The sequence below is a fragment of the Grus americana genome, chromosome 5, assembly GCF_028858705.1.
Source record: "Grus americana isolate bGruAme1 chromosome 5, bGruAme1.mat, whole genome shotgun sequence".
NCBI classification, from domain to species: domain Eukaryota; kingdom Metazoa; phylum Chordata; class Aves; order Gruiformes; family Gruidae; genus Grus; species Grus americana.
Window position 1 is genome coordinate 10,464,907 of NC_072856.1, and position 25,462 is coordinate 10,490,368.

Consider the following 25,462-nt stretch of genomic DNA (forward strand, 5'->3'; position numbering starts at 1 on the left):
CCATGCTGTTATTTCTTTAACTGCAGGATTATCCAAGGATGGGTGATCTTGTACAGGAAAATGTCCTTTTTCTAGAAACAAGCAATGACTCCTTAAATATACTGAATTAACAGAATTTTTTATGCAGGTTGCTTGTTTCTTGCATGTGCAGTAAACTCATTATACCTCCAGTTCTATGTTTCGGAGGAATTTGATGAAATTGTAGACATTCCTTCATTTCAAATATTCCACAGGCTTTATGGAGCTCTGTAGTCTATGCTTAATGTGTTAAAATTGTTTAAGAATAGTTCAAAACAAAAAAAAACCCAACAGATAAATGATCATCCCTGTGTTTTTTTAAGATGACCTGTACAGAATTCTTGGGGCATGTGCACACCAATGCATATTCACTTTCATGTCAAGCATAACTGCTTCTTTTCTTTTTGTTTCTGCTTTTAATGCTCAGCTTACTACTTTGCTCTTCCATAACTTTATTTTGCTGGTGTTTTGTATCTTCTTTGCTTCTTCATCTGGCTTTCTGCTTCTTGGGATGACTGAAGATCGCATCAGGAGTGTCAGTGCACCAGTGCTAGGTACTGTATCCAAACAAGATGCACCTTTAACATGAGTTTTGCTGCTTACTTTTTTCCCTTTCCCCTCTTTGTCTCTTCTCTATGAATTACTAATACCAAGTGGGCCATCCAGATTGAATTCCTGAAGTGCAGAACTGAAGGAACAGCTTTTGCTGTATGGTGTTTGGATGGGATTTCTTTTAAGATACTTAATCCTTGTTTCATTCTGTTTTCACTGAAGTCAAAACAGAAAAATTCCCACGGATTTTGATCGAGGAGTTTTGGTATTAAGAATAGGCAAGGCAAGAGTCTGCTTCAGTCTGAAGACCTTGAATTCATTAAAATAATGTATTTAAATACAAATGACTGAATATTATTTTACCCAATGTTTTATTATTTTTTTTGTACCAAATGTACAGCTACTATTTTTTTTACCTTCTGAACATTATTTTTTTATACAAGAGCAATTTTATAGATATCTTTTTTATTATGTTCTGTATTTAAACATTAGTCTCTCAAAATACAACTTTGTTAATAATTAGTATAAAATGTGACTGTATTACTGTTCTTAATCCAGGAGAAACAGAGAATGTGGATGGTACAGTAGTCTCAGATGACCTTTCACCTCTTTCTTCGGGAACGGATTCAGGTCCACAGTCTCCATTGTCTCCAGAAAACAGAAAGAGTCCAAAAGGGATCAAGAAAATCTGGGGAAAGTAAGATTATTTATTTATTATTTAGTTCGCTGTCAAAGCATTTCAGCTGAGAATGAATCTAGTTCTCAGCAAAAGTTACAATATCTGTAGCAAGAAGAAAGTAAAATTCAGGAAAAGGAGGGAAAGCAGCTCTGTGATTGTCTGGGTGTGTCTCTGTGTACACATGGGTGTAGAAAAAAGGATGGTAGTCTTCCTAGTGTTGTGCTGTCGGAGGAAATAAGACACTCTGCTGTTGTCTTACAATGCTAATAATTTAGAATGCCAACAGTTTGATTAGCTATGAAAAATTAAATGATAGTAAGTTGTTCATTACAGAAGCCATCAGGTAAAATATAAGAGAAAAATGAAGAAACAAAGGGGGGGGGGGAAACTGCAGTTTAGTGCGTTCACTTTATCTGCTTCAGGAGAGCAGACGTTTAGGAGTCTGGCTTCCAGCGTGGATTATTCATTGGGGTGAAGGCTTATGGCTGCTCTGCAGACCTCTTTCATTTCCCTTCCTCAGAGTTAGGTCTCGACTGTTTGCCTACAACTTCTTCAGCTACTGCTTGAATTAGATGTTTATGGTTTACAGGAAGAGTAATACAGCTTCTAGTTATACAAAACAAGTGTTCTCTGTCACAAGCTAATCTTGGCACTCTTGTCTTGAAAGAATAAGAAGAACGCAGTCAGGTAACTTCCCTGCAGATGACCTGGGTTTGGCAGAGTTTCGAAGAGGTGGTCTCCGTGCAACAGCTGGGCCTCGGTTATCCAGATCAAAGGAAACAAAAGGCCAGAAAAGGTAAATGGTTCCTTCTTCACCTTGCACAGCATATCATGTGGTATTGTTAGGTGTGCTGAACAGCACAGTTTTTCCCTCCTCTTAGGAAAAACTTCACCTTTTTAAAGAAGAAAACTTATCTCCTGTGGGAATATCTGCAAAGAGATGAGGATTCAGCAAGTCTCTTTTTCCTCTTTTCAAATAGAAAATGGGAAATTCTTATTCACCCCCCTGACTCTCCCCAACTGCTCACAAGCTGAGGCACAGGACACTGTTGGCTTTTATTATTGCACAGCACAAAGCGCACTAACACATATGCTGCAGTGCTGCCTCGGGGACACGATGAGCTTTCTGATAATAACCTGTTAATCTTTCCTTTAACATTTTTCAAATGTTTCTTGTACTTTTCAGTGATTACAATGCTCCATTTGCTCAGTGGAGCACTGAAAGAGTTTGTAACTGGCTTGAGGACTTTGGTCTTGGTCAGTACGTCATTTTTGCACGGCAGTGGGTGACTTCGGGCCATACGCTGTTAACTGCAACACCTCAGGACATGGAAAAGGTAATAATCTGTTTCTCTCAAGCAATGATGCATGTTGATTCTGTACAACCAGGCCCCTTCAAACAACTGGCAGTTCTACCTTTCTGAACTATGTAGTATTTGTTTTTGTAGATACCTAATGAGATGAAAAGAGCCAGAGGCAGGGCAAACTATTTGTTAATGGTTATTGTTGCAGGAAATGGGAATAAAGCATCCATTGCACAGGAAGAAATTAGTTTTGGCCATTAAATCAATAAATGCAAAACAAGATGAGAAGTCTGCACAACTGGATCACATCTGGGTGACACGTAAGTGTTTGAACTATCATGAATTGTTTGGAAAGGAATTCCCCCCACCCCTGTGGATGGATTGCCTGATAAATGTTTGTTTAAGCAGTTACCAAACAAAAATTTTCCATAGAGTGAGGATTTTTGTGTTGTTCTCGACATCCAGATATACAGCTCTACAGTATGATCTTCCAAGGGGAACTCTGCTGTTCAGATTGCAGGGAAGTAAATGGGGAGGGGCTCAATCTAGTAGGAGCTACATTATGCCACAGAAGGTACATGCACTGTTACGCACTGTATGTAAAATATCACAGGGGTATTGTGGACAAAGCTGTTTGGTGGGAATTGCTTTTAGGCTTCTGGGAAGAGGCTGGCCTTTTGAAAGGTGACGGGGTAGAAAGAGCTACCTGAGTGCCTCGGAAGGCGGCAGCCCAGACAAGAAGGGGAGAAGGGCTTCATTCTCACTGATGTGGATTTGGGTACCCTGCTGTTCTTGTGTCTGCAGGATGGCTTGATGATATTGGTTTACCTCAGTACAAAGACCAGTTCCATGAATCCAGAGTTGATGGGAGAATGTTGCAGTACTTAACTGTGGTAAGCTAAAATCCTTTTTCCTCTATTTAACCAAATTTAACTTCAGAATGAGCAAACAATTTTATAATTTTCCTTTAAATGTCAGCAGTTAAAAAATTTTTGCAAGACAGAAATAGTGCCAGTAGTAACTCATTTGTGTTGCGTAGTACATGATTACTATTCCTAAGGTACATAAAGTCATAGGATGTGTTATAGCTAACTTCTGCAAAGTCTTTCTTTCAATATAGTATAGCACACCACGATTAAAGGTAAAATGACCTATTTTACATGCAGCTTCTGGAGTGTGTTGTTCTCCACACCAAGTTAGCAACAATACTTGGTAAACTAAAGATAAGCAGCAAATCCAGTAATTTGTACAGCTGCGATCACATAACCAGCAAACTATGCACTACACATAGCCACTGTGTTCTCTTACAGTCTCCCTGCCCTGGTTTGGATAATTATTTGGTTTTAAGTGTGCTAGGCATTTTTTTCATCCTTTAGCTGTTATCAAAAGTGCAGTCTTATTACACTGCTTAAGGAGCCTTTGTTAAGGGAGCATGGTCCCTACTGTTCCATGGTTATCAGGTACATATTGCTAGCTGCAGTGATCCTACCTACAACAGGGTCTTAGCCAGATCAGAAACAGTCCAAATATTTTAAAACTGTCCATGAGCTGGGATTTTACTTAATAGGCTGCAAGCTCGCCTTCAGTTTTTAGCCAGGTCTTGCTATGGTGCAATGTTTAAAAACAAACAAAACACAAAAAACCCCACAACAAAACCCCCCACCCTAAAAGCTCTCTTTTAAATATAAACTTCTATTTTACTTAAACCATAGTTACTGTGATTTATATAAAACTACATAGCAAGCTTGAAATCTTTCTTCCTGAGGAAAGTACCTGTTTTGATATGTATTCTGTGGGACTTGCAAGGCTCTCTCCTTTCCAGAATGACCTTCTCTTTCTGAAAGTCACCAGTCAGCTGCATCATCTGAGTATTAAATGTGCCATTCATGTGCTGCATGTCAACAGTTTTAACCCCCACTGTCTACGCAGGAGACCAGTTGAGGAGGTAAAAAAATATTTTTAAAGTAAATTAATTTAAACAAGCACTAATTACCTGATTCCAGCCAAAGGGGGTAGAAAGTTAGCAGTGTACAATGATACCTCAATCACTGCTACTAGGGAATTGCAGCTAAAGCAGTACTTATGCTGCTTTCCAGCCCTGAGATGAACATGTATTCATTGATCACTCCTCAAGTGCTTGAGCCACTTACTAAGTTGAATCTCACGCACTTCCCTTTAAGCAAATAATTTTTAAAGAAGTTAATTCAACTTCCAAGAGAATAATTGGAATGTTTTTTCTTGCCTGTCCTAATTTTTAACTCTCAAGACTGCAAGGTTTTTGCCTTAGTCAGCATAGCTTATTCTTGGAGTGTTAAAGACTGACAGTAACACTGTTCTCAAAATGCTCTCTTTTTCACACCCACCATCTGTAGTCTCTATTGTTATACTACTTGATGCAATATATGGGGTTTCATCTGTACAAGACTATGCCTGCCATCTTGCCAGAGGATGTTTGAAAGAGGCCTTGAACAGAAACAATACCTTAGAATTGGGGAAAAAAGTACTGCTCTTTGCGGAAGAGGAGGAATGATGTTTTTATCTGAACTGAGGATACATATTGTGAACATGCAGTGACGATGCAGGCTGTATTGTCATCATCTTTTCTGGTTACTTTAACAGAATAGTGTTTCGCCTTCTGAAGTAGTTCAGTGGTCCAATCACAGAGTGATGGAATGGCTCAGGTCAGTCGATCTGGCAGAATATGCACCAAACCTTCGAGGAAGCGGAGTGCATGGCGGCCTGATTGTAAGGATTTGTTTTAACATTTTACTATATATCTACTAAAAATTGTCGGGCTGTAATATGAAACATCTTTTACCTAGTATTTGTGAAGCAGGAGGAAACAAATACATTTCCATTATGACAGCATGATCAGAGGGCCTCTGCATCTGATCCATGCATCTGAATTTTACAAAGGCAACCTAAAATAAAAAAGGGACTGCTAAAACATTGTTTATAATCAAAGCTGAGCTGCACATGAGAGTTTAACAGCAGTGCATTAAAAGCAAACAAACCAACCCCCCAAAAATAAACTATACTGTGGGGAAAGTTACTTATTGACAAGGCATCACTGAGTGTTTCTTTGAGTGGTTTTAATAGAATTCTGAGCCACAGTAAGTAACCATCCTGAACTTGCAGAAGTCTTGCCAGCAATGAGGAATGACTTTTTTTTAAATTCAAAACATTCAGAACTACGTGCAGCTTAGCAAAGTCCAAGTTCTGAAATACCGTGATTCTAGTGCCATAGAATTTTTGCCAAAATGAAATAGAAAAAATTGTGCTAAGATTAAGTTTATACCCTCAGAGTAGAGCAGAAAATTCTGAAAACAAATCTGTTAAATCCAAACAAATGTAAAGTTTGATGATAAATGTAAGTTTTTGCCTAATCATGCTCTGCATTTCTTAGTGCCTTTCATGTATTTCCCATTCAAACCCTAGTGAGTATTATATCACGAGTGAGGTGTAAGAGGTCTAATGTAGATAGACAGCTTAGTAAGAATGAGAAATCCCTCTGATAAGCACAGTAATGGTTTACTATTGCAAATTTTTAACCATATTAAAAAAATAAATACTCTGCCATTTTTTAATAGATTCTTGAGCCTCGCTTCAACGGTGACACACTGGCAATGCTGCTGAATATTCCACCTCAGAAGACCCTACTGCGACGCCACCTAACAACCAATTTTAACGTACTAATTGGACCAGAGGCACAACAAGAAAAAAGAGAAATAACGGAGTCAACAGCATACACGGCTCTGACCACCACTGCCAAAGTTCGGGTATGTACTGCTTTCAAAAAGGAGATATTTCAGAATTTCAGACTTCCTCTCCCCTGTCTTACAAAGAAAATAAGGGACAAAGTTTGCAGGGAGAGGTCAGTTCTAGGACTGTGACATTTCCCTTAATTTCAGATGCCAAAGGATTTAATTTGTATCTGTTTAAATCAGTTTCTGAAATAAGCATGCGATTCTATCTTTTCTTAATTGTATTTAAAAGCCACTGTAACTCCCAATTTGAAAACAATTACATTTATTTAGTTTAGAATCTACGTACTTTAAGGACTAGGGTATAGCAGCAAATCAAAAAGGAGAGGATTTTGAATGTTTAAAGGACAACCTTATTTTTTATATTTAAAACTTATTGTTGTCTTATTTTAGCCAAAGAAACTTGGATTTTCACATTTTGGAAACTTAAGAAAAAAGAAATTTGACGAATCAACAGACTACATTTGTCCGATGGATACACACCCAGCTGCTGCGAACGGTACTCAGAAAAACTATGGTGGCTACAAAGGACTTAATCCATTCACTGATAGAGAACTGGATCAGGTGGGACAGACAGACTGATGCCATTCTCATCTCATCCTCTCCATGCATTCCAAAGCTTGCAAATAACCAAATGTTAGCATGAAACAAAGTGTTTGCTACATCCGCATGAACTCATTGAGAAAGTATTGGCTGTGGACTGGAAAGAGTTCTATACTAAGAATGTCAGGTCAATTTTTTTTAATCAATGTAATAATAAACTCATCCATCTTCAAGCCCTTTTTCAGGAATATAACACCTTTACACTACGAAGATCGATCTATTTTGACAATTAAGGTGGATGTTGCAGTAAACACAAGACTTTTGTACTTCTAGCTTTCATAAGCTCAGTATGGCACATGACTTTTTTCATTATCTTTATGGGTGATTTTTAATGTAATAAATTTATTTGGACTAATTTGTACAAAGCTATCAAGATATTGAAGTACAACTGGATTGTATATTTTTAACAGACATTAATCAAAGAATCCAACTGAATTTTTCTTTCATTATGTACAGTGGGGAGTAGTTATGCTTAGACAGTATATGTGAAAACAATGCATCAGGAATGAATGAGATTATTAATAAACCTAATACTTAAATAATTCACTTTTGTTATGTAGTAGTGAACTTGTGAATGAAACTGTCTTGACATGATACAGACAAATGATGAAGACTAAAAACCATCAAATTTTATTCAACTTTGCTGTTGTGTAAAGGGATATAAACCCTGAAAAATGGAGCTCCAGGGGGCTTGTGTGAACTTTGGCAACACACAGGAGCCACAAAGGCAGCTGGGGTGAACTGTCCTACGCCCAATGGCCTTAAATGAGATAAAAACACTTTAAGCCTAATAAGAGAATGGTCACAAAATTGAAAAGACTAACTGTGAAGGAATTTTTTCATTTGCATGGTTTACCGCATCTAACGCCTCATTGTGTTCATTATCTAACCATTGTCTTTTTCAGTGTACACCATAGCAAAGTACTGTTCCTAAGTAGGGACACCACCAAATCCTGATATAACTCGGGATGGATGTCTACTTGCACAGTTATGAGTTGCAAGTGAATGCATTAACTTTGAGCCAGCAGCTTACACCATACAGTTGGTCAAGCGTTACAAAAAGACTGGGTTTCTGTCTGGGAGCATAGTCTTTCAATAAAGCATGACTCTGAGCATGTGGTCATGCTTGCCTGTGGAAGAAGACTACCAGAAGTCTAATAAGCATTACCATCAGGAAAATATTACTTTTCACTGATTAGCTTTTTTTTCTTCTTGTGTGAATTACAGCTCAAGTTTCATGGAATCAATCTTTCATAATCAGGATTCACTGCCTATCCTTAAATGCGTTTTCACATACTTTATAGCATGGATACATTTTTGTTCATGTGCAGAAATCGGAGCTTTTAAACCTACCACAATTTCATTTGTCCAGGCACAGATACCTCAATGATGCATGTAGAGTGAACAAAATTGCAGATACTGTCTGTTTTGATCTAGTTCCTGAATACTTTTACAGATGGAACACTCAGAAGGAACAGTAATGCAAATAGGGGCTCTGTCTCAAGGCATAAGCCATCTGACGGTATGTACTAATTTCACTCTCGGTTTAAAGTCACAAATGTATTCTGCTAGAATTCAGTAAAAGCTGGTCATTGCTGGTGGTAGTTAAGAGTAAGTAGGTCACTACTCTAGTTAAATACCTCTTTGTAGCCTCACTGTGCTTTCACAGTCCAAAAAAAACCCCACTGATTTTGAATTGCATTAGAAATCAAGTTCCATTTAGGCCTTTTTTAAGTTTTCATGAACTCTGCTATCTCTTTGACCCAATGAGAGACATCTACCCCCTCTTCATTTATGAAAACAATTCTTCAAAGATTTTGCAAGTAACTGCCATTGAATGCCTCAGTCACAGCAAAGTCTAGCAAAGAGGTACACACTTGAAAATTTACATGAGCTAAAACTCCATGGAAAACAAAGAAACAAACAAACAAAAAAACCCACTGTATTAATTCCTGACTCCATAGCAGCTAATTAAAAAAAAAAATTGATGGAAAGGTATAATGAAGAATTGTATAACATAATTAAGTCACATGCCACACAAAAAAAAAAATCTCTCTGAGAATTTTCTCAAGCAAATAATAATTTATTTAACGCTGCATTCAATAAATTCTTTTTAATTTTTGTGTGGCTCTATCCCCCTCTGTTGTGAATCTAATCTCATTACAGTTGGATTTCTTTAACTATAGCCCTCTAGCTGAACACACTTACTGGTTCACATCTTGTTTTTTCAGACGATGTTAAGCCAAGATGAAATGCTGAACGACAGCAGATTTTTAACACCTACCTTTGAAGACTGGAGCTGATGTTTCAACGTGACCAAGACCACTAATAATACCTCATGCCTGTCCAGAGGGGTGGCCAGGAGAAGCCGGACACTGTGGTTACCTCTTTTCTGCCCATGAGACTTACCACGTAGCATTTAATATTGTCAATGTAGCAATGCGTTACAGGTAACTCTCCTCTGTGCTAGCTTCCGTGTTACATAATGTGAAACAGGTGTTGAGAGAGAAGCAGTACTTGTATCCAGAGTTGGGAAAGCCAAGACTGGCAACGTATTTTACCCTTTTTATTCAGTTGTCTTTTACATGGTATGTTTATGTACTGTTAGATGAAAGATCTTTTGTAATTTTTTATTTTTATAATTAACTTGTAATGCAGGAATCATTAATAGTCTGTAGTACCATATGGACTAATCAGAGCCACCTAGAAATTCAGATGGATGCTGGCGAGTGTGGCAGTAATGGCTCACTAACTCCTGCACTTCTTGCCAGAGACTGTTCCCCATAAAAGGTTTTTAATCTCTCATCCCTTCCATTGGCACATGTCCTGCCCTCTCTAAGTGCAGTGTAGAGTGGGAAGAATGGAACGTAATGCTATCCATCAAGCCCTTGCTTTTATCAGGAGGATGACAATCGAGATGGAGCATTCACAAATCTTTAACACAAAAAGACACTGAACGACTGCAGCAGGAAATGTAATTCTGAGACTACCAGAAAAACTGATGGACTTAAAAGCTGGTGCTTCATTTGAAGTGACTTTTTTTATCATGTGATTTTTTTAACTATGCACTAAGATGTTCATGATCAAGCAGTAATCACAACATTTAAGTAATGTAAAATGTAACTTTAACAATGGTGTTCGCCACACTCTGTAGGGTAAGTGCAACAGAATTTCCAGCATGATCCATTGTTTGGTTTTAAATGACAGTTCTTTAACTAGAACTATTGAACTCTTTCTGTACACTGACATTTTGTCTAAAATGGCCAGTGCTGCCACATACGTGCAGCATCAGGATGCTCATAAGCCTTCTGAACAGTCAAAATGCTTCAGACAGTTTTGTGAGCCCTGTACTTGGTTGGCCTGAAACATAGTACAGGCTCTCAGGAAGACAGGGATGGTAATAAGCCTGTTTTCTTTCCATAGTTACACCTAATTAAGCATGTGGCTGCCAACAGCCCTGAGTACTGGAGATTGCAGTAGAAACTCTTTTGTAACATTTGTATGATAAGTGGTGATGTAAACAATATTGCTGTTCACTTTTCATTCTTTTCATTCCAGCTACAGATAGATTTTCCTAAAATACTTTATTTAGCAATAGGAGACAAACATTACTGCTCTGACATGTAAAATGTGACTAAGGAGCCTCAGGCAAGTACCATAATAAAACACATTTTTGTTTCTTTAAAACACCTGACAAAATAGATCTGTTGCTATTCTACTGAGCTAAGCAGGACTGCAGCACTGTGACAGGAGGAAATACAGCCTCTCACTACTTGAGGGGCCGTTCAAGGGTGAAAGCGTCTCCTTTACAGCAGCAATTGCTTGTGGCATCTTTTGACAATGCGTCTCTTGTGTATTAATAAGGTATTAACAAGATAACTTAGTAAATAGGGAACTGCCAGAAAAGAAATCTGCTGAGTTGTAAAGAAAAAGACTTAGTATATATGTGGATGGTTTGCATCACTCTCCTTGATGGCTGCAGGGTGTTGGTTTGCATATTAATATAGCCTTAGAGCAGGTCAGTCCCTGCCACTACCCTCCCAAATAAAGGGGAAATCTCCGGTACTGTCAGGAGTGTGCAGCAAGGCCTCTTTGAGAGCTATTGGTGGCACTTTTTAAAGGTGACCTATTCTAGTCCTCACTCCATGAGCCTCTTTCATGACAGAGCCTGCACTGTATGGTCAGATTTTAGAAGCTAAACACATGATTTTATTGTCCAAAATGGTAAAACCAAGGCAATTTTTTTTCAGTCACTGAACAATGAAATGATAATGGAAAATCCAAAGGAATGGGAAGTCTGTCTACACATCAGCAAACTAAAAATGCTTAATAAAAGGTATTAAATGTACCAGTCATGTACATCTCTGATCTGGCAATGCATAACCAGATCATGTACTATGGGCATTTGAAATACTTTTCCAGGTTAATTAGCCAGCAGACTTATTACAGCACTACAGATAGGATAATCTGCTCCAACAGAGGCAGCCTTAATATTATTGGGCTATTCCAAGCAGATTTTTAGATTTCCTTTGATGATGTGTTTATAACTCAGTGTGTTGTTGTGCTAACTTGGCTGTGAATAGTCAATCTACAAAATTATTGATTTTTTTTTAATATATATAGTAAGAAATCCTAATTAGCATAACACTGGCATAAATGCTTATTTTTTGACTGCTATGAATAAATTCTGAATGTTCCTTCATCTCTTGCTGACTGTGGAATGATGCTAACACAAATACAAGTGGTTGATCTCTCATCAGGGACAGAATCATAGTTCTGAATCCCTGTGTCTGTCTTTGCATTATTGCTACAAGTGTAACTGATGAAGTACAAAACCCCTATGGCAATTTTTAACTAGTAGATTCCTTTTGTTTTGCTTCAGATGAATAAAAATATTCAGTAAACATATTCATTAGCATCTGAAGAAACAAGTCTTCTGGCTCAGGGATTTGTCAGACCCTCAAACGTAGTATAAACTAATTCCTGGAAATGAACATGCAGTACTTCAGGCACTGAAGACTAAGGATCAAACACTACATGGTAGAAACACTAAGATGAAGCATTAGCTGAGTGTAAGATCAACTCAGCATAGCTTACAATAGGAATTAAGAAGCCATGTTTTCTCATAAGCAAATTAAATTTCTGAAATTGCCAAAAGAGCAGGCACTACACTTACTTAGAGAATGACAGTCAAATGATGTGACATCACTGGATAGTTATGTCTGTATATGCAGCCCAGAACTTCCATATATAGTTGGAAGTGATTGTTTAGCTAAGGCTGTTAGAAGACAGCATGAAGTTAAGTAATCCATCCAAATAAATTTCACACTAATGAGAATTTCTGTTACAATAATAAGCAATTCGCATGTTACCCAAATTCTGTTCCTTTTTCCAATAGCATACTGTGCCTTCTTTCTTAGTCCCTGGTAAAGGGCTGTAAAACAGCATTTAAAAAAGGAAAAAAACAAAACAAAACAAAACAACAACAAAACCCCCTGTTCTTTGTACTCTCCTTTCCCAGGATTCACTAAATGAATTACCTGTAGAGCACAGTCAAATAATCCTAGTCCAGTTTTATAGTCCTCTCCCAACCTCCATACCCATGTTAACAAGTGGTTTTATCTCTGCTCTACCTCTCCGATTACACCTTATTTTATCCTCTCAGAATTAACATTTCATACTAACTTAAGAGGTTAGACTAAGTTACTTCCACACAATTCAAGATGATCTCTCTTCTTAGTATTAAAACATACACAAGTAATTACGAAGTTATAAACCACAGAAATTACATTAAACAGTTAAAAAAACAGAAACACACCCCAAAAAAGGAAAGAAATCCTGCACAGTTACGTACCAGTTGTTCCTGTAGGAAAATATGCAGTACTTATGTTAATAAGTAAATGTACTGCTCTTGGGATAGCCAAGTTTGTCCAGGTTGGGCTGACATGCAAACTGAATCATAGGTGGTGGCCCGCACATGAGAACGAGTGTCTCGCTGCTGGGGGATGGGAGGTGGGTTTTAATCATGTCTGCAGTGATGAAGCCAGAACTGTACTTCCAATCTGAAACAAAGAAATTAGGCTATTAATTTGAATCTCTGTACAGTCAGAAGCCTTTTTAAACTGCATATGTTGTACCCACAAAGAAGTTGAAGAACTGCAAGCCAAGAGAGGGTTAAATCTCTCACGGAGCTCAAACCTAGAGGTCCCCTTCAATAGGGACAACAAGCATGTGGATAACAAGGGTCTGTTTGATATGACATGAAAGTCTGTGAATAAATGATAGAATTAAAGGCACTGAGACAGCAGGTAGGAATAAACAGGAAGAGTAAATCAGCTTTTTCCACTGAAGAGAGGTTGCCCAAGGGAAGTTGTGCAGGGAGAGGCATTGAGACCTGTGCCATCCAACATATTAAAAAAAAAAACCAAACCAAAAACCACAATCCCACACATGGAAAAGAGATCAGGTGGTAAGGGGACAAAGTTTGATGATGACAAAAATTCTGCCGTGTAGTTATGTGATAAGAGGAAAAAAAAAATTAAAAAGAGGAAATAAATGCTAAATGATTTCAAGCAGTAATATTATTGAATGCGTCTGCCATTTAAAGTGAGCCAAGTAGGAAAAATAATCCTGCTTTCACATATAAAAATATGTGCTTTAAGCTCATTTATCAGGAGCAAGATGTTGGGGTTATGAAAACAGCAGCAGTCAAAAGACATATGAAATGTTTAGAACTATCAGGAAAGGAAAAGGGACCACTATGTCAAAGTAAAAATACAGTTTGCCTGCATCTTGACTACTGCTGTTCAGTTCTGATCTGCTCAGCCTAAAAAGGGACATAGCAGAGCTGGAAAAGGTTGAGAGAAGAAGGATGAGCAAAGGTACATAATCACTGCTATGTGGGGGAGACCAGCAATCCTCAGGGTAGAAGAGCAGGGGTGATTGACAGCTGTCCGTAACATTAGTAACACAAAGACAGTGGATAGGCACCTATTCACGCTCTCTTCCAATTGAGGCAAATGCAAACCAGAGGAAGTCATTCTTCACGCTAAAGTGCTAATCCTACGGAACTGCTAACAGACTGCCAAAAAGCTCACACAGGCTCCAAAGGAGACACAGTAAGTTCATACAAAATTAGTCCCCAAGGGTTACTGTATCTGTAAAGACCCAGTTGGTTTCAGAACTGAGAAATATTAAAGACTGGAAGAGTATCAAGGCCTGCTGATTACTCCGGCCATCTATTCATGGCTATTGCTGACAACAGGTACAGAACTTTGATCTGACTCAGTTTGGCTCTTACATCCGTTAAATAAAAGCTCACTGACATCATCAGCAAACATGAATACCCAAGTTTCAAAGGAGATTCAGGAGAGTCCAACCCCTCCCTCCATTTCTAATTCAGTGCTATACCAGCCTACAGTTAATGCCTTAATCTATACACACGGCAGCTCTGCTTTACCAGAGTCTAATCTAGAGCTGCTGCAAAACAAAGATGTGCATGTACTATTTACAAGTACTAAGCAATTTAACGCCAACAAAGTGCTAACATAAACTGATTCGGGAGATGGCCCAAAACAGAGCTGTAAACTTTGCTGAAAAGTCCCCAAAATTGGCACATCCTGAAATAAATCAAGAGCCACTGAATAACATGTCTGACCCAAGAGGAGTTAATTATTAGTTCACACTTGGTTTAGATCGCTTTTCAAAACAGGTGTTGTGGTAAGGCTTGTTTCAGAGGGCTTGGGGGTGTCTGTTGTTGAAAAGTGTAAGACAAGAATACTTGGTATTATAGTAATGGCCCCTTGAACAAGAGTGAAACTCAGACTGCTGTACAGCAATGAACAAAGGCATTTCCAGCGTGTGCCAGCAGCCTACCTTGTGGGGGTCTGTCCAGTGTATACCAAAGCGTGAACTGATCAGGATGCCTCTTCGCAATGTCTTCCAGCTCAGCTCTCAGTAATATATCTTTTTCTGTCTGCAAAATGAGACTGCTGTTTAGCTCCGAACCATCTCAAGATGCCCTCTAATGTGAGCTCATCTGGCATTCAACAAGACAAATGCAATGACAACTCATTCAAACCAAGAAAGTGATTAATTTTTCCCCTTATATGATAGCTATTACCATTACAGGCTTCTGTAAATTTAGATTGAGAACAACAAACTATGAGGCTTAATAGCCACCTAAACACTGTCTTAAAGATGGCAACTGGAACAACTTTTTAATCCAGGCTAAAATCACAATTAGCTGGATTTGTGTCTGACCCTGGCAAATACAGCCCTGTGCCAGCACGGTGAAGCTTAGCTGTAGAAACAGATAGATGGAACAAAATCCTGTTTCCTTGAAATCAGTGAAGCAGGAAAATGAGTACAGGGATCAGGATCTGTTCGCACTCCCCAATACAGGAATTAGGGAGTACAAATGAAACTATGAGGACCCATCTTCAAAACAAATAAAAGATGATCATGGGAACTACGAGAACACCACACAAGTATTTATAAAGGGTCTCATGGATTTTTTTTTAATTCAGTTTCTCCTTCTTAAATCATTTTAACCCAAGACAATATATTAAGAGCTTACATAATAACTATTTCCTGCTCCTCCCAATATTGATCATTTTTAAATGTGCTATCTCACATAGTATTTTCTCATAAATGGTTGGGTGAAAATACAAACCCAAAGACACTGGAAGAGTGTGAAACATGCAGAGCAGTGTTTTCTCCAGTAGTCAATGTCCCGTCAGTTTAAAAAGCTCTGAGGCCAGCAATAAAAGTAGGCCATGGCAGAAGGACAAGCAGATGAGTTGGTATACTCACCTGATTAGCAAAAAGAAGGTAACATTTTGTGGAGTCCTTAGGATCATTTGTGATACGACGAATCAGCTGCAACATAGGAGTTATTCCTGTTAAAAATAAAAACGGTTAAAAACCGGGTACTTCTTTCTACGGCTGCAGTTTCAATATTAATGCTGCGTTCCTTCAATCTTGAGTGGGAGCTTAGTTTGCACACAGCCACATACCTCTGAATTTCTCATCCATGCCAAATGGAGAGGTTGGGGGTTTCTATTACAAATCATTTCAAAATAAAAACGAAACTACAATACTTGTATCTGGGACTTTCCTCTTCAGCATTCTCTATCACATATAGTAACTTTATACTCAAGACATTCTCCTAAAATATTTTTTGTTATTGAGACTGAAGCTCAGAGAGATGAAGTGACTTCTCTGAGGTCACACAGAAAATCTAGACTAAAACTCTGAAGTTCCTAGCTCCCAGAACTAAGCTCAAGCCACTGGAAAGCCTGCCTCAGTGTTGCCAAACACTCATCAAAAGAAATACAGGTGTCAGTGCTCTGCTACTAAAGTACAGTGTTTGATACTCCTCGCGCGCATCCATAAAGATGTCTTCGTTCTCTAGACATTCCGTGTGACGAGAATAGTTTTACCTGTTCCTCCAGCTATCATCCCAAGATGCTTTGCAAACTTTTTCTCTGCTTCAGACTTCTTATGAGGCTTGATAAGAAAGGTACCTAAAAGAAATATTAAAAACCTATAGATACATTAACTCCCAAACAAACATGGATACAAATTCCATGGGAATAAATTACTATAGTCTACCAATTAATTAGGCCAGATCTTCTGGAAATGCTAAATGGGCTTGGCACAATATTGAGCGCAAAGAGTTGAAACCTCTTTGTAAACTCCAATCCTAGCTTTGAACAACTGATGTACTCCTTCCCTGCTACCCAACCTTGTTTATAAGAAACTCAAGGAATCCCACATCACTGCCTAGAACACAACTCAGCAACTGTGACAGTTAAAGGTAACCACAGCCCCTACTACACAGAAACGGGCTTCTTAAGCCATCTTCATCATCCTCAGTTGCACCATGCATCGAGCCATTAGTGTGTGTCCACATTCAATGGAGTTGTAATTAAACCAGCATCAAGCAAGAACTCCTGCAAAGATTAGAATCAAGAATGTTGGAGCCTTCCATACTTTTATCAAGTACTTTATTACAGTAATTAATTTCCAGTTAATGAGATCCCCATAACGCTTGCAGCCAGCTACGTGACTACCTTCTAGTATCCTATCATGAGAAGACCTTGCTGATTTCTGCTCTACACCTGGGTACACCATTGCTTCAGAACTATCACAAAACCGGACGGTTTGTAATTGAATTCATGTCCAAGGACCAAGCCAAATGAAAAGCCCATGAAAAGTATTCTACGTGAAAAGCACTTGACATATCTCAATCTTAAGAGACCTGTAACTAGTAACAAGCTTTCCTGGCTACTCTTCTTTATAGCAGCCAAAGCAGTGCAGAAAGGACTGTTTGTAAAACACGCAACACTCGTTTCCTCTGAGACAGAACAGATTCATCAGTACATTTCTCATCATAAAAGGTCATGATCCAGAGAAGCACTGAGCACTTAGTCCCCTGAGGTAAGAGTTAAGTGTACAGCCCCTCTCAGTCAAGATCAGTGCAAAAATCTTTCACTTCATCTTGAAAGAGGATTACTTCTCTGAACTTACTTCCTCCCAAACTCAGACCTGGTTTGATCATGAAATGGAGCTGGCTCTCAGTCAGCAGGTTATTCAGTAACAACACTGAGATTCTCAGAGGGCATTTTAGGCCACAACCTCCCTTGTTTGAGAAGCATCTGGAACATCTGCCTCCATACATATAGCTGAGGTATTAGTTCCAGCGCAGCCTTCTATGTAACATAATGTGATAGCGATTTTTTTCAGATTTAATTACATGGTCCCAGAGGTGAGAAAATAACCAACCATTCCTCACACAAAGTAAACACAAAGTACTGTTTCCCATCATATCAACTCTGATGGGCTCTTGGTCAAGATCAGGAAGGTTGATTTTCTCTTTTCCACTTTTCAAAAAAAGATTCTCTACAAAGTTGCCAAGTTTTATAAAATGCCTCTGAAAATAACCAATACAAGTTCCTCCCCTTTGCTCTCCCACCTTCATGTCACAGTACCTGCCCCCTTATAGACAAGGAGCCCATTTGGCCCTCTGAAATCAATAATATCTCCAATCTTCATGTCATCTAGGTACTGGGACATCTTCCCACCTTCTGGAAACTTGGGATTCACATTTTTGTGGTAGACCTGTAAAACCAATAATTTGTATGATATCAACCACATGCTTTGCTGCAGACAATATTACAAACTGTAGAACACAATATTGCGAGTCTGAAATTTAGCATCTGAGAAAGAAATTGAGATAATTCTTTGCTCTCAGTTATCAGTTGTACCTTGCAACAGGAAGCAGCCAAAATAAGCAATGTTCTGTCATGCACTCTGCACACAGCCAGGCTAACAGGAATAGGTGGCAGGCAGATTACGTACGGGTGCCCTCATTTCACTGTCACTCCAGCAAGAAGAACCTTATGTCACCCCATTTTTGTAATCACTCCTGAAAATAGCATTGCTGCATCCTTCCTTTTTAAGACTTTCCCAGAGACTTCAGCCACATGATAGCTTTTTCACCTTTCAAAGCACATAAAAAGTATTAAGGAGCTAATAACGATTCACCATATTTGTAACATAAAGAACAGAGCAGCAAAAAAAGCCCAGATTTTTGCCCAAGGACAAACTCCATCATAGAAAAGGATTAGAAAATCCAGAAGTTCCAGGAACAAATCATCCTGCATTCCCTAGCTTAAAGGATTTCCATTGTTTCTGTATCCCATTTTCTTAATAAAGACATTAGCAACAACTTCTGACACTTACAGACGTATAATTGCAATCTCTGTAGCATCACCAAAAATAGCAGTTCTTACTGACTTGTTTTCTACTTACAGCTATTAGCAGTAAGTATTAGTAGCCACATAGGCTTCTTGAGGGAGAGCGATCGCTACTCATGCATTGCCAAATAAAAGATACTAGGGAAGCTCCTGCCCTACTGCCAAAGAAGCAATTCCCTTCTCCATCTACCCTACCTCTCCTATCTCTCAGTGACATACAGTAGATGCACAGGATACAACTCACTATTCAAGGATAATGTGCAATTAGTTGTTTGCCATGCAGTCTTCCTATTCAAAAGATGATCAATCAAAATAAAGTCTACATTTCACTAAAATGAAGCACTTTCCTTCCTTCCAGTTAGCAATTTATATTAAAGGAAACCAAAATTTACCTTTATAATTAAATCAACATAACCTTTTGTCTCATCGCTGGAAACAGGGGTATAGGCTCGAATCACCAGATTACCATCAATTTTTGCAGAAAGGTAAACGTGTTGGCCTAGAGAAAAAGAATTACAATCTGATTATTTATTTTTTCATCCCCAGTTTTGAACTTTTCTGGAGCAGAAGACAGAGAAAAGCAGGCATTGTAACCTGTTAAACACAAGCAATGATGGAGAAAATCTTTACCATAAAAATGCTGTATAAAACATCTTGTCTCTTTTTTTAGCAAGAGTTTCTGGAACATGGGGTAACTGGAGAGCTGGTACATTATATAATCAAGGATAAGATACTAGAAAAGTAGGAAATTTATAGTAAAATAGTAATATAGGAAGTTTGTTGCTCATTCTCAAGTGCTCTCTGTATTTTGGGGTCTGCTGTTCTCATGTTCATTAATGAAGTGAAAGGATGCACCAGTTCACACAGGCAAAGAAAGAAACAAACATTACATTTTAATAGCAGCAACCTCTCAGAGCAAACTTCCCAGAGATGCTGCACCAAGACATCAAGAACAAAGCCTTGGGCCATAGTCCTTCTCTGTAACGCTGTGGCTTCCACAGCATTGGACGGTGCTGTCCACAGAGAGCTCTTTGCCCAACCTAATGCTCCAAGAGGCAGACTCTAAAAGGCACTTGTTTCTTTCTGCTGATTAAAAGAACTGAAACTCCTTGCCAAGAGTAGGCACCTCAGCCAGACAGCATTAATCTAGAGTTGTATGGAAAAACAAAAAGCAGGAACAGTGCTGGCAGAAAACACTTTAGTTTTAGCAAAATGATCCTGGCGAAAAGCAGAAGGCAGGAATTTCCCAGGAAGTAATCCGGCCTGTGCAGTTTCAGGATCTTATTCCTAAATTCTTAAGAAAAAAGTCTGGATAACCACAAGCACTGCAGGGCACATATCAATTCATTTATCATTTGTCTAGTTAATGTGGACAGTTCAATTACACTTTCCCATACAAGTCAGAAGAGAATTTGGAGAAAGACTGCTGTCCTTGACAGGCAGCATGCAAGAAGGACGTGGTCACAGCATGGAATGGGAAAGACCCTGACATTTGCCATACAGCAAGGGAAACTGCAAAACATAGTACAGCACAAACAGGGCGACATCTGCCACATCTGCAGATCAGGAAGGGAGACTCTCCCCTGCATAGATTACCATTAATTCAAGGTCCAAGGTTCAATGCCGTCAGTTTTGCAGGGTACAGTAAAGAAGACTGTGCCAATCCTAGTTGAAATGAACTTCATGCTATAGAAAGCAAGACAAAGTTGTATGCGTATGCATGCGATCGAAGGTAAGTGCATGCATAGAAAAGGCTCTGAATATTGCAGCATCTTCTATAAACAGCAGTTGTATTTTCCCCTTTGTTCTGCACAGAGTAGTTAGAAGTTTCCCAGGCAGAAGAGTTGTGCTCCTTCTCATCTACAAGCATGACTGTATAGTCAGCTGCTTTTGACGAATAAACGGAGGGGACCAGATGGAAGTAGAATGCAAATAAGAAATATGAAAAAGCTTTGACAGATACCATTCTGTTTATATCCTTCCTGACTGGTGGTGAATTTCATCAGACTCAGTTCGGTTTCACTGTTCTTGTTCCAAACTACACCACACAATTTAACACAAGCAGAACAAAGCACACACACAAAACATCAGAAATACAGCTCTCTGGGAAATCTGACACAGCAGCATTCAGATGAAGCTTTTAACTCCTTCCTTTGCTGAGCATTAAATTCCCAAACAGTCAGAAGTCCAAGAACTATGAGTACAGTTATAAAACCTAAAACCAGAAATACATGTAATGAAGTGTTTTCAGTACTTACCTACAGGTAATCCTAATATATGATCTGGTGAAGGCAGCCCAAATCGGAATTTCTTAGTATCGTGACTGATTTCCTAAAAAACCAAACAAACAAACAAACAAAAAAAACCCCCACACTAACAGTATCAGAATGAGGTCAACATCACCACTGTGTTGAATTTCAAACTCAACACAATATGCTTTAGTAAGTCTGTTCTTTTTAGCATGCAAGCCAAATACTAGGAAGGTAAGCAGAAATGGCTTTGAAAAATAAAGTTTAAACAGATCAGAAGTTTTAGAACCAAAGTCCTTTCCTCTTTAATTCCACAAGGATTGACTTTTGCCTGTGTAATCCCTACAGCACCTTTGCATAAAGAAAAACTGGAAACTCTCTGTTGCCCAAGGCCAGTGAGCACATTTCATAATTTGTGGCCAAAGATCGGGCAAGACAGGACGTGCAGAAGCACAGGCTGTTGGGGTTACTTCACATTGGTGCACATTGGACAGAAATCACGGTAGAAACACAGCTCAAAACTAGGATTTAAACGTACAAAGAAATGAGTCCACCCTTCATTTGAAACAACTGTAACATTGTAGCGTAGGCATAACCGCTTTTCAGAACCCTAAGGAAACATTGCAGCGTGGCTGCGGGAGTCACAGCCGCCCCTTCAGGGCTCTGTGCACTTCCCTGGCCCCGAAGTCTGGGGCAGCCCATGACCGACCGCCCCTCAGTTCCCACAGGGGCCAGCAGACCGGCTGCCCCTCAGCCTCCCGGGCCGATGGGCAGGAAGGGGCCGGCACGACCCCCGCAGAGCCGGGACGAGGGAGGGGGTTCAGGCACGCGAGAGGCCGCCCCGCGCGCTCGGTCACCTCTTTGTCCACCAGCCGCAGCGGGTATTTAGCGAGTGGGTCCTGCAAGGTGACGAGGCCGCTCGCCCTCCGCCCTGTCCCTCTGAGCAGCAGCAGCAGCAGGGCAGACGCAGCTACCACGGCCACGGCGATGGCCACAGGGGCGTCCTGTGAGGAGAAGAGCCGGCGGTCAGGGGAACGGCCCGCCACACGCGCACGCGGCCCCAACGCGGCGGCTGCCCCGGGCCGCCTCCCTCCCGGCCCCCTCACCGCAAGCGCCTCCATGGCGGCCGCACGCAGCTCCCCGGCCGGCAGGCACCGCTCCACCTGCGCCCTCTGCCCGTTCGACACAGCTGCCCCGCCCCGAGCCGCCCGGCCCGGCCCCGCGGGGTTCCGCCTCTCGGTGCCCAGCCGCCGGGCACGCGTGGGGCCGCTGGCGTGGGGCAAGGCAGACGCTGGGTCCGGGGCGTCTCTGCACCAGGCGGGTAACGCCTGCTCCTCTCACAACCCGGGTGTAAACAGGTTACCCTGGGAAACGAATGCCCGTTTGAAGGGTCTGTTTTGTAAAGCTAAGGCATATTTAGGAATACTTAGTGGTTTATCAGCATTTCATGCGTCCTGCGTGCAGATCACACTGACAGAGAGACCGCTTTGGACAGCGGGTCTGGCTCCCCAGGATGGGAGCGCGCCACTTACACCGTGGGCCACTGGAAGCAACCAGACCTGCTTGGCACAAAACAGCGGGACAGAAACAGCCACAAAATGGTTACCCAGGATGGACACTCACCGGCTATAGTCCTTTTCCTCTCCTGCATTTTCCTACCTCAATTGTAGTTGCCTTCACGTTCAGCAACAGGAAACAGTGATGCAGGAGTTCTGGTTCAGTCCCAGTTTGCCACAGTCTGTCCTGTAAAATAACAAAGTTCAGGTCCTCTAGGCAGAAATAACATGTAACCTTATAATCTGAAAATACAAGGTTCAGAGGTAAAGACGGCATCTTTCATTTTCATACACAAACATCCTCCCTCAAGTCTGCAACAGGTACAGACCTAATGAAAGGCCATTAAAGCTGCAGCACCATTACTGGTAATGGCATCATTACAACGCCAGTGCACCCAGGAAGAGGCACTGCTGATCGCTTGGCTTTGCATTTGTGACTTTCTCTGCAGACATGTGCACACAGTTGGTGACAGACACAAAAGCCAGTTAAAAGAAAACACAAGACCTTGAAGTCCAAGCCCATGCCACAAGGTTCACAATAGTTTATCTAAAATAAAAGTATGCTCATATCACGCAGACATGTCTTTGTCAGGAGGAAGAAAATAAACTGATCAAACCCATGGGGAAGGAAGGAACGCCAGGACTAATGTCACAGTGTGCCAAGCTATAGATGGTGATACAAGGAGGAGATAAATTTATTAGTTTTTTGAATTCTTGCATTTTATGTGACTTCTAAAAAGACTGAAAGAAAGATACAGTCTCTTACGCTACTGAAGTACTGACTATGGAAGACCAGAGAATAAATCTCACTACACACTTTTTTTTTTTTTTTTGTCAATAGTAGCTTTTTCTCACCTGACTTTGAAAGCAGGGGAACCACTACCAAAATGCTACATCTTACAGCTCCATTCCTGAAGTAAATGAACTCCTTGCACCAGTGTCACACAGAGCCACTATCCTCAGAGTATTGTAACTGAGCCCAGGACCACCAGGCTGAATGACCCATTCTCCATGATGAAAAAACCCCCTAGATTCTCCTACTGAGGTGCTGTGACTTCTTATTTTCTGAAAATATGGTAATGGTACGGCTTGCAACTTTTACACATTTTTGTTTTCATCAATGATCCATGTGGAAAAGGCTCGAAACTCAAGGAGAATAAAGCAGAACAAAAACAATAGAGACAAGAAACACTCAGGTCTCTCAGAATTTATCCTACAGGATAAACAGAAACAAGTGAAGGATAAATAGGAATTTATCCTATTATTTTATTTTTTTTTAATTTTCAAGACAGGACTTTCTGTCTACTTTACTATGAGTAATTATTGCACAGGTATGCAATTACCAGTGGTTCTCTGAATTGCACTATTGATAGGAAGCATTAATCTTCCCTCAAGAACAGCAGTCTTCCTTGCCTTTAGTAAGAGAAAGGCAAGTAAGTGGTTTTGTAGAGCTTGAGAAACCTTTAGAGGTATTTCTTGTTTTCTGTATTAACTATTCCTAATGCGCCTTTAACTTTTGCTGATTATTTTCTTTTCTTTTGAGCCAAAGGCACAGTTTTGGTCTATATAAAAAATTTTTTTTTTCCTCCTTCAAAGTACTAGGCCTAATTCTTTCCTCTTGTTAACTTGTCTTACACGGACATAACATCCACAGTTCCTCTGGCATTACTGCTCAATTCACTCTTTTGAAAGCATGCAAAGAACAAGTCTAGTCACTTCAGATGAAGAAATAACAGTCTTTCTGTGCATCTAATACATGACAGTAAACTGATTCCTAAATGAGAAAAAAACTGCCTTTGTGCCACTTGTCCTCAAAAAAACACAAAGGAAAAAAGACTAGGGGAAAAGAGAAGAAAAATGGGAAGACCACATGAGAACATAGTTCTACGGTACCACCTAAATAGTGCAATTGTTCAGATCCTTTTGGGCAGGACTGCTCTGGAAAGAGAGTCAGGAAATACATGGCATGCATACCTCCAGGAAGGATACGATGCTGCTGTGCTGTCGCTCCTCTGGTTTCATCCGGGAGGTCACAGGAGCACAAGTAACTGAGAACAGTACGATGCAGTAAACCATTAGGCTGGAAAATACCTATATAGCCAGAACGCAGATTTCAGACAACAATTGCTTCCTCTTCTGTACTGTTGCCAGACATGCTTTAACGATAGATATATACTTTATATTTTCTGATTAAGACCTTCCCGTTCCAACAAAAGTGACAAAAATGCTCTAATAACCACCCCTGCAAATGTTATCTAGGTGCATCATTGGTAACGTAGTTGGACTCCAGCATGCATGCATACCCATGCGCACATACAGAGCAGGACTACCGCTCCAGAGCTAAGCAGGAAGACTTATGGTCACAGATGCTCACATTAACCAAAGGTCAGAACAAGATATTTTTGGACATAGACTTTTATTCTAAATATTTAGAACAGTGCCAATGAACAATGCAATGAACCTTCATTTGTCTCCATATAACGTTACAAAGAAGACATTTTTACTCACATGTTAACAGAAGAAGGTTTATATCCAGATTTTAAGATTGCATGGAACCTGAGCCTACCTCAGTACTCAGGTAGGCTACTAGGTATCTTACCATTTGACTGTAGGGTTCAAGGAAGCCTCATATAACTGTTAAGAATTAAAGTGGATTTCATATAAATTTTGTAAAAACCAAAATACAATTCCATTATATAAACTCTATTGAAAGTAATTTATTTTTTTTTTAAATCAGATTTCTTTTGCATCACAAAACAGTTCGCATTATTGCTAAAAGATACTGGCAGCTTACAATAGACTAAAAAGATACAATGAACAAAAGCAAAACTAGACTACTTGTAAAACCATACTAGGAGAAACACAAAGGTCAACATCATGCAGTCAAGCAAAAAGTAAGTACCCTAACAATCAAATAAAATACAAATAATTTAAGATAGTGTTCCTAATATATTAAAGGAATTTTTTTAAGCAAT

At 39.8% G+C, this 25,462-nt stretch overlaps 2 protein-coding genes across 7 annotated transcripts in view; one reads left to right on the plus strand and one right to left on the minus strand.

Annotated features, from left to right (window-relative positions):
• The window catches only part of PPFIBP2 (PPFIA binding protein 2), a 108,329-nt gene extending 99,047 nt beyond the window's left edge, over positions 1-9,282 (plus strand). For 2 of the 3 annotated variants that reach the window (XM_054826820.1, XM_054826819.1), the window contains 9 exons: positions 1,129-1,267; positions 1,917-2,045; positions 2,436-2,586; positions 2,762-2,873; positions 3,358-3,446; positions 4,376-4,498; positions 5,173-5,298; positions 6,144-6,332; positions 6,711-7,466. In XM_054826820.1, the coding sequence (XP_054682795.1) occupies positions 1,129-1,267; positions 1,917-2,045; positions 2,436-2,586; positions 2,762-2,873; positions 3,358-3,446; positions 4,376-4,498; positions 5,173-5,298; positions 6,144-6,332; positions 6,711-6,899 (1,247 nt within the window). In that variant the 3' untranslated portion in view covers positions 6,900-7,466. Of the gene's footprint in view, positions 1-1,128; positions 1,268-1,916; positions 2,046-2,435; positions 2,587-2,761; positions 2,874-3,357; positions 3,447-4,375; positions 4,499-5,172; positions 5,299-6,143; positions 6,333-6,710; positions 7,467-8,376; positions 8,443-9,151 lie in introns of those variants that run through there. The other variant, XM_054826818.1, reaches the window with a different exon arrangement.
• On the minus strand, positions 925-25,110 carry LOC129206834 (NADH-cytochrome b5 reductase 2). 4 transcript variants are annotated; one of them, XM_054826844.1, is made up of 12 exons: positions 24,996-25,110; positions 24,462-24,535; positions 22,591-22,674; positions 21,789-21,935; positions 20,941-21,013; positions 19,075-19,181; positions 17,915-18,044; positions 16,364-16,447; positions 15,735-15,820; positions 14,796-14,895; positions 12,775-12,982; positions 925-1,258 (listed from the first exon to the last, which is right to left on the minus strand). In XM_054826844.1, the coding sequence occupies exons 2-11, from the start codon at positions 24,507-24,509 to the stop codon at positions 12,810-12,812; spliced, it is 1,032 nt and encodes a 343-aa protein (XP_054682819.1). In that variant the 5' UTR covers positions 24,510-24,535; positions 24,996-25,110; the 3' UTR covers positions 925-1,258; positions 12,775-12,809. The 4 variants fall into 4 exon arrangements, with proteins under 4 accessions (XP_054682819.1, XP_054682817.1, XP_054682820.1 ...); XM_054826842.1 differs by lacking the exon at positions 24,996-25,110 and having other exon boundaries at positions 24,462-24,586; XM_054826843.1 differs by lacking the exons at positions 925-1,258; positions 24,996-25,110 and adding an exon at positions 1,961-2,179 and having other exon boundaries at positions 24,462-24,586.
• Positions 25,111-25,462: the final 352 nt, after the last annotated feature.